The sequence below is a fragment of the Motacilla alba genome, chromosome 3 (assembly GCF_015832195.1).
Source record: "Motacilla alba alba isolate MOTALB_02 chromosome 3, Motacilla_alba_V1.0_pri, whole genome shotgun sequence".
Classification (NCBI taxonomy): domain Eukaryota; kingdom Metazoa; phylum Chordata; class Aves; order Passeriformes; family Motacillidae; genus Motacilla; species Motacilla alba.
The window spans coordinates 10,568,140-10,583,052 of NC_052018.1; the positions used below are offsets into that span (position 1 = coordinate 10,568,140).

The 14,913-nt window shown below is 36.9% G+C and overlaps 1 protein-coding gene across 2 annotated transcripts in view; it reads left to right on the top strand.

Moving 5' to 3' along the window:
• WDR35 (WD repeat domain 35) overlaps positions 1 to 14,913 on the top strand; it is a 42,331-nt gene that overhangs the window by 11,861 nt on the left and 15,557 nt on the right. The window contains exons 11-15 of one of the 2 annotated variants that reach the window (XM_038133001.1): positions 169 to 201; positions 2,301 to 2,361; positions 10,853 to 10,997; positions 12,276 to 12,345; positions 13,096 to 13,149. In XM_038133001.1, the coding sequence (XP_037988929.1) occupies positions 169 to 201; positions 2,301 to 2,361; positions 10,853 to 10,997; positions 12,276 to 12,345; positions 13,096 to 13,149 (363 nt within the window). The remainder of the gene's footprint in view (positions 1 to 168; positions 202 to 2,300; positions 2,362 to 10,852; positions 10,998 to 12,275; positions 12,346 to 13,095; positions 13,150 to 14,913) is intronic. The other variant, XM_038133003.1, reaches the window with a different exon arrangement.

Consider the following 14,913-nt stretch of genomic DNA (forward strand, 5'->3'; position numbering starts at 1 on the left):
TTTTACTGCAAACTTCTTTGTTTATTAATTTATTTTATGTGTAATCACAACTGATAAATGTATTCTTTGGTTAATGAATGTTCTGTTAGTGGGATACTGTTACATGATTTTTTCCTGTGTAATCATTTCAGAATTATTTTCTGTATCACTTATATATTGCTTACAAAGGAGGAGCAGGAGACAGAGTCATTTGGTGCCATGGTAAAAAACTCCAAATGTGCTGTAGTGCTGCTTTGCTTCATTGTGCTGTAAATTGTATACTGTCATATGGATTGAAAACATGGGATTGTGGCCATAAACATTTGGTGAAGTTGAGTGCAATAAAATATTTTTTTTCTGAATTGTAATTTTCAGGGAGGAAACCAACAGTTGAGAGACTTAGTGTAACTCTGTTGAGCATAAATAAGAGATTTAATTTTCACTCCTGAAAATTACAGATAGTAAGGACATATTATTTGTTTTGAAATGGCTCCAGTGTAATTATTAACACTGTGAGTTGCCAGGTTTTAGGAAATGAAGTGCATAGGTTTATGGGTAGCAGTTCATTAGAGTTGTTGTCTGAAAAACTGATTTGGTTTACAAGAGATTTTGGTCATTAGAATTGTGGTTTCAGAATGGCAGAATTTAAGCAATAGCTAATGGGGAAAAAATGACTTAATTTAAGCAGGATCTGTTTAAAGATATTGCAAGTAGATGTGTCAATAAATTAAGAAGCACTTCATGTTGATTTCCATAACAAGGCTGGATAAATCAGACGGTGGAAACTTCCAGCCCTGGCACCACTGTGTGTGGGTCATACAGCCTGTCTTTGAAACTGTTACTCCATTACTCCTTGACAGGGTCTGATCTGGTGACTTGGAGTCTCAGAAATGACTAGAAAGGGCATAAAAGAGAAATTTATTGTAGACTGAATGTGGGGATAATTTACCAGAGAAGAATTAATGTAAACATGATAGAAATAAAAAACAGCCATGTGTGTTTTCCTACACAGGCAGAGGCGCCACATATTTTTTTTTTTTTGAAAATAGAAATCTGAGAATGCTGGTGAAAAGTTTAACTCATGAACAAAGAAATAAAAATACTATTTTTGTGAGGTACTTATTGGTGGCCAAACCAGAAAAAAATTAATGAAAAGAAATCCATGTTCAGCTCTTTTTCTTCGGAAGAATGAAGTTCATGCAGTAGATGAAAAGCTAACCTGAGCTGCTCTCATGTGATGAATAAGATGTTAATCTATCAGTTTAAAAGGGTAGCTGTACAGTTACTGTAGTCTGCTACCACAATTACATGGATTGTTCAGGAGGTGAAAGAGCCATGAAAAACTAATTATCTTTCATTTCCTGGAGAGTCAGGGTAACAGCTCATGGGTAATTCACATTTTGGTAGCCCTGTATATTTTGTTTATTTTATTTTTAAGTTTAAAAACTTGACAATAAAAGTTGCTCCTTAACTTCCACACTTCTCATTCAAGGCATTTCCCTACGCCATAATCATTAAGATATTTAATCCTTGATTTAGACCTGAAGAAATAAATACATAAACTACAACAATGAAGCATTATTGTTGAGTGAATTGTTATGTATTTGCATCTTCCTGAATTTAACAGCCCAGTCTCTGACGTAACTGTGCTATTAAAGCCTTCTTGGGAAGAAGGGAAAAACTTAAAAAACCTCCTCATCATTTCTGCAGTACCTGTGATACTGCAGGGCAGAGGGAGAGCCCCATTGACAATTCTCCCCCAGACTGTTACTCTCCCCAGACTGCTACTCTCGGAAGTTCAAGGAGATGGAGATCTGCAAAGGATAGAACAAAGATCCTAATTGCTGGGAGTTTATTAGATTATCTTTTGCATGAGCAGCTGATGAGAGCTAAATCCCTGAGTCAGGGGTGTATCATGCCTGTAAATACTCGCAGTGCAGCCTGTGCCTCACACAGCAGCAGGGGAGACACTGCCTCTCTTGCCTGTGTGTTGTCTGTGGATGTGCTGGTGGTACCTCCTGCTTGTTGGATTTTGTCTGGCAGATTTGCTCCCATGCATAAAACAGCTGGTTACTTGCCTGTTTTGTGCTTGTTCTTAATTTATAGTGCTAATTGGCAAATGGCTGTCATTTACTCTCAATTGCTCTCATGCTTATGCTGCTTTATATTTGCTACAGTCATGGTCTCTGTGTTTTCTGTTGCTGATGACCATTAAAATGTGTGGTGTGGGTTATGAGATGCACCTCCACAGAAAACTGTGTACAGCTTACTGATCTACAAAAAGTGTGGTAGTAATGACACTTGCTTTTATTTCCATACAGTATGTGCTGGTTCTCTGCAATTCTATTGGCACACCCTTGGACCCAAAATATATTGATATTGGTAAGCAGCTTGCAATAGTCTTATTCTGTAATCTGTGTTGGAATTGACCTGTTGGTTGTCTTTTCATAAAGATAATGGCTTATCAAACCAGTAACATTCCTTGTCAAATTGGCTACACTTAAACTGATTCTTCCAGTTAATGCAAACTATGGATAACATAATTTTAAAAAATTGCTACTTTTCTTTATTTGTTTTTTAATGGATGTCTTTTGGCAATTCAGATTTTCCTTCACAACAGTGGTAATTCAACTTCTTTATAAGAAAATGTACTATGAAAAGGATCCAGTTGTATCAGAGGAAGTAAAATAATTAGATTTGGACTTTCATTTAAGAATAACTTGTTGCTGCTTCCCAAATAACTTAAGCATCAATTTCTTGTGTTTCATTGTTGAAAATATCTTCATGACAATTGTTTTATCTAAGTAGTTTCAGATTATAATTAAAATTCAATTTAAAAAAATCAGTGGATTATAACACAAGTATGAAGACATCCCCAAATCCTAACTAGTGCTGAATTCCAGGCTTTCCCTACTACTTGTTTGCTGCAGATGTGGTACAGAACATTGCCAAGTATTTGCAAGCCACTGTTTTCTGTGATTTTTGCTTGAGAATAAAGATCATTGATTATTTTCTCTTTAAACAGGTGAGGGAATTGTAGTCAAACTGACAAATTAATCAGTTTTTTTGGCTAATTAATCCACTTTTATTTGTTCTGGTTTTTGCTTTATTTTTGGTTTGTTACCCAGATAGATCTGAATTTGGATTCAGAGTAGACACTGTGAACCCTGTTTGCAGTTTTCTTTTTGAACCTTGATTCTTTGATGAACTCTCCTGTTTTGTTGCAAGGCTAAATAACTTATTTAAATTTATAAAAATATTTATTTGCTTTTGAATGAGAGGGAAGACTATTTTGACAAGAAACCTTATGATTTTTTAAAAAATGTACATTGCCTTCTGGAGCCATTGTTTTATCCTTGTTGCAAAAAGAAACTTTTCTGGCTAAATTAGTCTCAGTAGAGAAGTTAGTTTTAAGTGCTAATACTTGGTGTTAATAATAAACACAAACAGACATTCTCTCTGATAAAATTGATGGGTAAAGTGTCTAGCAAAGTTTTGGTATGATAGAAATGATGAGGAAAGAAAGTAAGGTGAAGAACTATTGAACAAGGAAGTTAACAGCAATTCACAGAAGAATATAGGTAGGGAAAAATAATCTACCAAGGACTAGAAGTAATCAAGATGATAAATGATTATTTTCCTTTGCTTCTAAATGGTTTTATTCTTTATTATGTATTAATTAAATTGTAAGTATAATTTTCTAATGTTCAGTTTTTCAGTGATAGCAGGAGGAAATCAGCTGGGAGTCATACATATATTTTGAAATTTGTGCCCCATATTGTAGGTCATAATTAAAATTAAGAGTATGTTGTGATGAATGAGTTTGACTGCTTTGTCATATGGAAAGTTTATGAAATATTGTGGTAGTTTTAGTCTTGTGATTTCTGTTTCTGTCCCTTTGATGTCCTCTTGCCACCTTTTGCAATGGGGGGCCATATCAGAATCTGAAAGATTAACACGTCCAAGAGCTTCAATACCAAAAAGTTTACCAAGACTGGAGGAAAAAACATCAATAAGACAACCAAACAATGCCCTCCCCTGCCAAAAAACCCCCCGAACAACCAAACCAAAAAAACCTAAACCCAAACCAGAGTCCCATGAAGTAAGATGATGTGATGGGTGATGGTGTGAGTTGGGTGCCTGTTTTGTCCATGTCCCGTCTCTGCTCCTGATCAGATGTCTACGCTGTATGTGCCCACTGGTTTCTTGGATTTACTTGGCAGGGAGGATTGGGGTGGTGGGAGAGGATTCAGGGGCTTAGAGGGAGTAGTTCTTCTCATTTCTGCAGCTGACATCTAAAATAAGTTGAGTGAATCATTGATGAAGGGAGTCTTTTTGCTCTCCACTGGGTATGAAGAAGCCCAGGGCAGCCAGCTCATCTCTGTCAGAGATGTCTAAAATTAGGTGAGATGAATCCCACTCACTGTTAAAATTAGCTTTGCATGTACATGTCTAACTCTGCATTTAAACTCTTTGCTTTGCATTTTTCTAGTGTTCAGTTTATGTGAACTTTCTGAGTCTGTGAGAGTTTAATTTTTTTTTAAATTATAAACAAAGGTTTCTTTATGATTCCGCCACTAGGACCCATCTCCTACAGCTGCCTGTACACAAGAAAATAATCTTTTTCAGTAACTGGGAACACTTAAAAAGAAAGGCTATTTAATTGAAAAATGCTGTTGTTTTTCCAACTGTACTTGAATTGTGCTGAAGAGATTAAACAATTTCTTCCTTTAGCACAAGGAAGCTTTCTGCAGTCTGCTGCTGTTCCCTCCAGAACCGAAGGCCAGTTTAGTGCACAGATTTGCTCTTTCCTAGAGTGAGTTCACTTGTGAAAGTGCTGGGCATTATAACATTCAGCCTCATGGATGGACAAATACCTGAGGTTAGGAATATTTACATTTTTGAGTCCTGAAAAATTTCTGTAGCCTCTATTACAAGCGAGTCTTTCATTACTGTGTTACACAGTCAAAGAGTCAACCTTTTTTTTTTTTTTTAATATATGCATCCTGTAAGACTCCTTAAAAGTTTGCTCTCCAAACTTGCAGAAGGGATTGAAGGTAAAAGTGAAAAGCAAATGTCTATAAATGCAACTCTTTTGGACCAGATTGTGCTGGTTTCATCATAGTTACTTTCCTCTTTTTGTAACATTTGAAAATGCAACTTTATAGAACAACTAGAAATATTTACAACATAAGGTCAGTTGGTGTGAGAGGTTGACAGCTGTACATAGTCAAGGTCCTATTGTACAGTATATCATGCTGTTTATCACAGTTGGAGCTTTTTGGCAGTAGGAAGTGTAATTGTTCCAGTTTGACAGCATGCTGAACTTAAGCAGCTGTCTGGCCTTGCAGAAGTCAATAGAGAGAGAAGACCTTGTAAAACCTTAAGGGTAGAAGACCTTTCTGAAAGTTCTCTAAGATTCTGGTTGATACATGATTTCTAACAAAATCATTGTCCTTCTGTTCTGTTTATAAATGAGGAAAATCACCATTAATTAAATCAATTATCTGGTGAGAGTCATTATTAATAGTTTAAGAAATCTGCAGTTAAACATTAAAATTAACTTCTCTCTTACTCAAGATAATTGGATGGGTGTTACTGACTTATGAAAATGCTATTATCTGTTTGTAAAATTGTTTTTTCCTCCTCTTCTTTCTACTAATACAAATTTTCAGGTAATTCTCTTTTAGTAAACTAATAAATTGTTTCATAAAGTTCTGTCCATAAAAAATCAGGTAATTTTTGTTTTGAAGTCTTGTACTTGTTTCAGACTTCTAAGTGCCATCTTTCAGTGTGGTTTAAATACACTTATGTTGTTACTTTATTTGATTTTCATAAATGCTGGTGAAAAATGACTTGTTATGTTGTAGAATGTCCTCAACAGACCACTTGGTATCTGTGTGCTCCTGCCTTTTCTTGAGTGTGTGCTCTTCATTACCATGAGTCTAAATTGTATTTTTTGACTGGCTGTAATTACTGCAAATTGAACAGGCATTATCTGTGGTTTCTAGCAGACTGCCCCTTGTTGGAGCAAGAATCACCTGGAGCTCTACTGAACATAAAGGGTTTACTCCTCCTTGAGACTTAGGTGCCTTGCAGGCCTCTTGGGCAAAGCCTCTTGGACTTTGTCCTGGTAGGAGATAGATAGTGGAGAAAAAAGGCTGCTCATGTAGGGATGCTAAGTAGCTGACAGAGCATTTAAATAATGCATCTGAGAACGTGTGTTAAGACACAATTTGTCTGAATTGTCAATTTATAATATTTTATAATACTGTTTCAACAAAGCACTATTGATCTCTGAATGACAAAGAAATTGTGACATTATGCAATGTTTGATTCACCCTCAGGAGATGTAAATCTTGTATTGTTGGGCTCTAAGCCAGTAGCTCAAGTAAGGATCTTAAAAAGAAGTGCTTATTTCCTTTATTCTGTTGATTTTTTAATTTTGTCATTAGCTTTCTAATGTTTGTTAATGATGGCAATAAAGGATTAATCAGTCATCATCTGATGAAGGGCCATCACTTTAGCATCTTTAGACATTGATGGGTGGTTATACTTTCAGCTGTTCCTCATACTGCTTTTTATTTTGTCCAAAGGCATTTTGCTTCCCCTGCTTCCTGTGCCTTGTGTTTGAGGTCCTTCACAATAGCTTGTGTTTGTTAGCCCATAAATTACTCTTTTCTTCATTGTCTAACATTACTGCATTCCATCCTACTCTGGGACAAAAATTAACCAACACAGTGTCTTCTGTGCTTGTTTTACAGGCTCACAGACTTTCTGTCAAAGTCCTTTTGATGAATAACTAAATATAAACTGCAGAAGGTTAAATATCTTGTTATATAATATCTTTTTGATGGAAACACAACAGATGGTATCTGCTAAGAAAAGGTCACTCAGGCTGGATTATATCATCTTCTTACATGTGCTTAGCAGTACTGACATAGTGAAGTGTTGAGTTATCTTTCAATTGTCTGTTAGCACCCAGTGAAATGAATACAACAGCTTGACCAACATGGAGGTGGATTAAAGGCAGAGCTGGAGTTCTGCCCAGGTGTCTTGCCTCCCTCCTGGATGCCATAACAGGGATGACTGAACTACATGTGAAAAGCACTGGAATTGCTGTTACTGAGCTGATCCTTTTAATGTAAATTGTAACGGATTTTGAATATTTATGTTCTGTAAACTTTGGTTGTTCATGAGTTGTCCCACATGTCCCAACATGTTCAGTTGTCCCTGCTGTTGCCTGACATTTTTTTCCATTTGTGAGCCAACACTTGTAGAGATATTTGAATCAAGCTCTAAAATTAGGTAGATTTATTGATTAGACTAAGTTCATTCCAGTTTCTCAGGACCAGCCTGTAACAGACTTGTATGAAAACAACAGTTTAATATTGTGTCTGTCAGATTGCTTCCTTTCCATCAGATTTCGGTGGGATCACTTGTCTTTCTTGTTTGTATATGCTATCTCATAGACTAGAAAGTGTCTCAGCCTTTTCATGTGGTGAAGTAATGTAGTCATGCATTAAGTTTGATATCTGTCTATATTTTTACAAGAAGATTAGACACCAAAGCAGGCGTTTTCTAGCAGCTTTGAAGTGAGATGGAGTGTGTGTGGATGAAATGCAAACATTGTAGAAGGTTATTCGAGATTCCTGGGTATACAGGAAAGAAAGTTTCTTTCCTTCAGGGAGGAGGCTTTATGAAGGAATAGTGAAGAGAAATGAGGTGAGAAGAGAAAGGAGGGCCAGAAAGAATTTAAAGGGCAGTTGTTTCACATGTTGGAGTTGTTTTGATGGGGTGGTTTGTTTAGCCCTTTTCAGTATTTGATCAGCACCTGAAAGGTGAAGCATCTGTTTTAGTGTTTTCCTCATATATTTTCAATGTCTGAAAATAAAGTATTAAGACATTAATACTGAAGTTGGGTATTGGCAAAATCATCAGGAAGAACTCAACAGTGTAAGAAGTTTACATATTGAGCATGGAAAGCTGCTGTGCAGTGGAAATGCTCAGCAGGGGAGTGTCCAGATTTCTTGCCTCCTTCAGACTTTAGGTGCTTGCATTTCTGTCTGCTTAATAGTCAGAGCACAGGTTCTGTGAAGGGCACTGATACTCAGGTGAGCAGCACTTTCTGGTAAATCAGTGCTGCTGTATAAGATGGCATTTCCCTACACTAAAGGAAACTTAAGTAGTTAAACCAGCTGCCTGGAAAGGGATTCTAGGTCTTCCTCAGCCTGAAGGGATTGAAATGAGCATATTGTCTTTCCTTCTCTGCCCAGCAACAGCCCAAACTTGAAGAGGCTGGGACATTCTTCCCTCATGTTGAATTTATGCTGTCATGCAGTCAAGAAGGAAAACGTTTTAAGAGCAGAGCATAGCCCAGTGTGGAAGGCTCTGAGGTGAGGCAGTGGAATGGAACACTTTCAGTTGGAGGGGTCTGACAAGGATCAGCCAGTCCAGGATCACTCCAGGGCTGACCAAAATCATGTTGCTAAGGGCATTGTCCAAATGCCTCTTAAACACTGACAGGCTTGGGGCACTGACCACCTCTGGAAGTTGTTCCAATGAGTGTCTACTCCCTTATAAAGAAATGTTTCATAGTGTCCAGACTTGGATTTGAGTTTCTTTTTCCACAGATTTTTCTGTTTGTGATTTTTGTTCAATTTCTGACCAATATAAAATGCTAAAACAGTCCTAGAAGAAATGCCATGTGTCCTGCTTTTATGCAGTTGTTGAAGTTATACAGGCAATTCTGTAAAAGCATCAGTTCCCACGTATAGATGCTCCTCTCTCAGATGTGGCTCTGCATGGATCTGATCCTGATGATTGTGTCTTTGTGTTGTTCCCTGCAATTTCACATTTGGCTTAAATCCAGTCATTGCTGAGCCTGTTGTTGCAAAGAAGGGAAGGCCCTGCCCTCCATGCTGGCTGCTCATTCCTGCCTGCTCTAGCATTTGTGATTTTCTCTTTAATCCAACTTAATGTAATCTTTTATTTATTTAATTTTGAGGTCAGTTAGATGAATGAACTGATCAAACTTAGTCTGTTGTCCAGCTGCTGCTAGAGCTGATATAAAAGATGTGGCAGGAAAATGTGTCAGGGGTTGGTGTGTATGTGCTTTTTGGCAACAACTGTCAGTTTAGTCTTAGGCGTGTTCATAAAACACCTAATTTATTGTATTCCTGTGGATAAAGCATGGATACTTTGCCATCTTGCTTCTGGATCACAACAGACCTTATGTGAACAACTTTTTTTCCTAGATTCGGTATTTCAAGGTGTGCACAAATAAGTTTAGGCTCCATGGAAGCTGTAAGTCAAAGGGGGAATCGCCTCTTGAGTGTGAGGAATGCCCATGGCTTCAGATGTTGGCATGGCAATGTGGTTTAACATTGTCTTGGAGCACAAGTACTCAAATGTTGACTAAGCTGAGTTCAAATATGAGGCTTAGTACAAGTGTTGTGATTTGAGCAAACCTTATTCCCTCACAGGTCAGGAGATTCTCATGTTTCATTTTTAAAGGATAAAAACATTGGTTGTTATGGCACATACAGCTGGAATTTAATAGAAAACCGGCGCAAACACATAGAACTTGTTAATGTTTTTGATGAAACAGGAGACTGTATCCTTCAGTTTGGATGTGACTAATTATTGAAATGAACGTGTTATAAGTATATGAAATATATGAATTGCATATAATGAGTAAACAACTGTGCTGCTCACGTTAAGCATCATCACTAAGCCTTCTTGCTCAGTATTGACATTTTTACTAAAAACTATTCTGCAGCCATTGGGTAGCTTATATAATCCTCTTGGTTTCAAAGAAATGAAATCTGTTCAACCAATCTTCCCCCATCTGTCTCTTGCAGCACTGCTCTTCTATGTGGCAGGCTTATAGCTCCCTCCAGAGTTCCGTTCTGTGCTAAAATACAGAGGACAAAAAAAAAAAAAAGAGATTCACTGTAAAAGAATTGTATTTTCTACTCAGATCATGTTATCTGCATGACTCAGTGCTCCACTGCCAGGCTGGTTTGCACAATTCTTTTGAATTTATCTCGCTTTTTTTGGTATCATAATGATTTACTTGTAGAACTTAAAGACATTGGCTGATTTGCATACTAGATGTCTTCATTTTTCTATGCCTTCAATGTTTTGGTTTTTTTTTTTTTTTCCCCTCCACTTGGCATGGACAGTAGGATTGAGATACTCAATTTGTGCACATATTCTAAGTGGGCTTAGAGCTGAAGTAAAGAAAATGTCCTGCATTCCTACACTGTGATTTTTTGGTATAATAAAGTAGGACTAAGAGTACAGTCTGCTAGAAATTTAATTTGTTGTCGTTCAAATAAAGAGTTGATATTTGGCCCATTATTTACTAAGATACAAACAGCTTTTCTAGGTCTTGTCTAACTTCAAATTTATGAATTGTTTTTAAGAAAAAGAATATCTTCTAGATTGTCAATTTTTGAATAGCTTTAAATATGTCAGATATGGAAGTATTTAATAGATCTTGTTAAGGAGATTCGAATGCTCTGTAGCTGGTCATTTACCTGAAAGTTTGTCTGTATGTATTTGCTGTTTTCTGCATCAGTGCATGAAGATTTGCTGAAGTAGCAGGGAGAGGAAAGTGTTAATGGTAAAGTCCGAACTTGTGGCCTTGTCCAGAAGAACAGAGAACTTCTTTACAAAGCCCCTGTGAAATTTGTTACCAGCTAATGAAAACTGCTCTTAGGTTGTGTGTTTGCTGATTTTTTGGTTGTTGTTTTTTGCATTTAATGTATGGGTGTATGTTTTCATCCATCTTGGAAAAAATGTACGAATCAGCATCTACTCCAATGCTTGCTGCTCTAATTTTGCAACTCTTTGGGTTTTGTAACAGAGCCATTGTTTGTCACGATGACCAGAACTCATGTGATCGCGGCTTCCAAAGTAGCATTTTATGTCTGGCAGTATCGGGTGGCCAAGAAGCTCACAGCCATGGAAATCAATCAGCTGGCACGGACCAGGAAAGAAGGCAGGGAAAGGTTTGTCTTCAGGTTTTGTCATTTTTCTTCCTCTGCTCTGGTGTCATTGATAAGGTGCATTCTGCCGTGTCTAAAATACAAATCCTTTCCCTCTCATTTTTCTAATCAGGTTTATTGACTTTCAGGCCTGTAAGATATACTAGTTTTGTATAACAACTGTGTGTTTGTTATCCACATCCCTCAGACGTTTTTGGATTGGATTCTGTTCAGTGTCTCCATTTGCTTGCTGCATGTTTTCCTTACAGAGCTGTGTCTCTTGATGCCTTTTTACCCCTCTCCTATTTCCCTCCATGCTCTTAGTTTCCAGGCAGCTCTATTCCGTCTGATAACTTTAACTGCTTCTCGTCTGTCATTGCCTGTAAGAACTTAGTCTGTCCAGCTGGCTCTTCTCTAATACACTTGTGTCTGGTTGTGGCTTTGACAACTAATCCTGCATGGACTTTTATCCTCTCAAACTAAACAAGCCAAAGTCAACATCATTTTGCTTCCAAAATATTTCTTTCACAGGTGCTCATTTGTGGCATTAACTTTTCTGTCACCTCCACAAAGCTTGCAACTTTGTTATGGCTTTCTTTTAAGTTATTTTGTGTGTTCTTCCATATAATCTCTACACTATATCATCTTTCTATAAACCTACCATCTCCTGTCACCATATATCCCTAATAATGACTAATTATTTGTACATGATGTAATAACTTACATTGTTGTATGACCTGGATGTCCTAGCCTTGGACAAGATTATAAATTGATAAAAATATCGAAAAATGTAGATAGTTGTAATTCAGCATTAATGAGGATTTTAGCTTTCTAAAATCTTTCCTAATGGTACTTTTGAAGGCAAAAGAGAAGTTTTAAGTGTTGAAGAATACAGTAATACATAAATTTTTGTGGATCTGAAGGTGAAGCGCTTCATAATTATGGAGAAGAGCCTGGGGAAATATGGACATGCATGTTTGAAAAGGACAACTGAGTGGTTGATGGTTTTCAGCAGGATACTTAACTGTAGCAGCAGAAACTTAATGTTACAGGATGAAAGTTTACAGTTCATAGGGAATAGTCCATCAGGGGCTGTGAAAGTGAAAGCAACTGCCATATCTTTATATCAATATAAAGCAGGTTTATCAAAGGGGATGCTTTTGAACATAAGAACAGGCATAGCTTTTCTTCTCTTCTCCAATTCCAATGATTTCCTCTCCAAGGATGGAACATACTGATGGTACTACCAAAGTTGATCCTTTCTCTGGACTCACTTTTTCTTCTAACTTTCCTTCTCTACAGGATCTATCATATTGATGACACCTTTTCAGGGTCTGGAGAAGGTCACCTTGATTACAGCAGAGCTTTTGAAGTGAGTGATGTTATGAACTAGTTTATTATGGTGTCACTGGTAGCTTGAAAGAGCAGTAATTAGTGTTGATTTATTTATTTTCATAGATTTTCATTAGTAGAAGTGGTTGTACTTAAAATTTCTTTTACTTCTACCCTTTTTTATGTAAGTGCTATGTTTCTTCCCTCTCATTGGTGCTGTTACTGTGTCATTGTGTATTACTGGAAATAGACAGCAAACTATAGAGAACATGGAAAAAGTATATTCTGAGTGTGTACAGTATATAGACACCTGCTGTCTTCCTGGTCAGAAGCAGCTTCCCTTACTTCAACAAAATATAACTTTGTTGAAACTCAGTAACCTTTATGATCTTTTCTAGTATTTTTGGCCATTTTCACTTCATGTGTGTGTGCAAGTCCTGGCTGTCCTTACTAATATACCTGATATTAATTACTTAACAGCCCTCACAAACCAGGGATTGTTGCTTTCTTGTGTTTTCTATTAAACACCTCTTGCATTTTGGGTTTCTTATTTTTCTGGAGGGAGGGGCAGGAAAAGAAAGGAAGCTGTTAATATTATTGTTATGATTGCCATAGCAAAGGCTACTGATACCATAAACTATCCACAGACTGTATGCTGACAAGGTTTGATAGCTCCTTTTCATGTGGATACTTAGCAACACTCTTGTTTATTTAAATAACCTTCTTTCTTTAGCAGGGCATGCTTACCTTTGCAGTAAAACTGATACTGATATCACTTGTTTACTTTCAGGGAACAAGAGATCCAATTTGTGCAATAACAGCATCTGATAAGATACTACTTGTGGTAAGCTACATGATTAATAGAACTCCTAATTGCCTCTTGTGCTTGTAGGCATAAGATTCTTCTCTCTATGTTCATAAGCAGTCATAATTTCAAAGCATTTCTGGATTTAGAATTTACACAGAAAATCTCTTTCCTCTTCCTCAAAGATAACTTTAATGGTTTCTCTGTTAACTTGGATTCATTAGGAGGGCTCATTCACTAAGTACTTGCAATTTAATTACAGACTAGTTAATACTGAGTTAATACTTACACATAGGATTTTATAAAGTCTAGGTCAGGACTTAATTTTGTAATCTGAGTCCAGAGAAGTCTCTTTGAGACAGTGTTTGAGACAAAGATTTATAAAGTTTGTCTGTTTACATATTAATGGTATAATGCATGGTACTGTACTATATGCAGATGAATACACTTTGGATTATACATTTGTGTGAGGTATTGAATCATGCCACAGAGCTGGTGCATTTTTTTGTTCTAAGCTGGAAAGTGATCTCATTAGATGAACAAACTTATATGTAGGCTTTAAAGCAAGCTAACTGAACAGAACAAAGAGAGAGAAAGAACAGTGTTTCTTCCTGTTATCCACCTTCCAGGAAAGATCTTGTTTTCTCATGTTCTGATTCTAGTGTGGATTTTCATTTGTTTTTTTTTGTTTTATCCTTTGACTGGATTTTACAAAATCAGAGGGTCATGGGGGAAAGCATGAACAAAAGAAGTGTGATGGTTAATAGGTGACTATGGGATTGTTGCTGCTTGAAGAATATGGAAATGAACTTCTGACAAAAATTAATCTGTGACTTTTTTTATAAAAGGAAAGGAATGAGAAGAAATGCCTTTGAGACTAGATCTGGATAAATGTGCTGAAGCTGAATGCAAATTATAGTGGTTCAATTTTCTAACACTTCTGAACTAATCTGCTTTTTAGTCTATAGGGTATACATATGTGAAAAAGTCAAAAATGGTAATTTATGCTGAGGATGTTAGGGACAGCTTTGGGGAAAGAAGGAAAACAAGGAATGAAGTTTTCACTCCTTTGAAATTTAATCTTGACTCACTTCCAACATAAGAGTTGAACAGTAGGCAAACCAAGCTGGATATGTTATTCACTTTACAGAAACACCATAAGAAAATAGTGGCAGTGATCATTTCATTTCAGGGATATCACTCCTTTCACCCTGATGGCTTGATGGTATCTTGACACAGGGAGTTGGTGTTTCATTCACCAAAATAAAGATAAACCACACTGGTACTTAGATTTGTTTCCTGTTACTCAAGGCTGTGAATAATCAGTATATTTTATAGCATTTCTTTTAAAATCTAGCTCTGGTCTTGCAGTTACTGGTGGGACTTGTGGGTATGCAGGACAGCCCCCCATGAGCAGAGCTGTCCTGCTTTCAGACCTACGCTGGTGCTGCTATATGGAACTCTTTAAAGGGATTTACCAGTGTGGGACAAGGATATTTTCACACCTCTCCTGTTTTATTATGTAGACTCTGTCAGGAGGGTCATGGCTCCTGAAATTCTGTGTGCTAAATGTGGACTGTTACTGTTGGTTTTAACATCCCCGATTTAAGCAGATTTGTCAATCGTAGCATCTTAGAGTATCTTGTTTAAATACCAGAATTCAGAACTTTGAGGGTGATGATTCCCTCTTTTCACTCATGCTCTGTCACTTGTCCCAAAGCTCTTTTGTCTAAACCAATATATAAATAAGACCATTTAAAAGGGTTTACTGATGGATGAATTCTCTCACTAAGGCAGCATTGA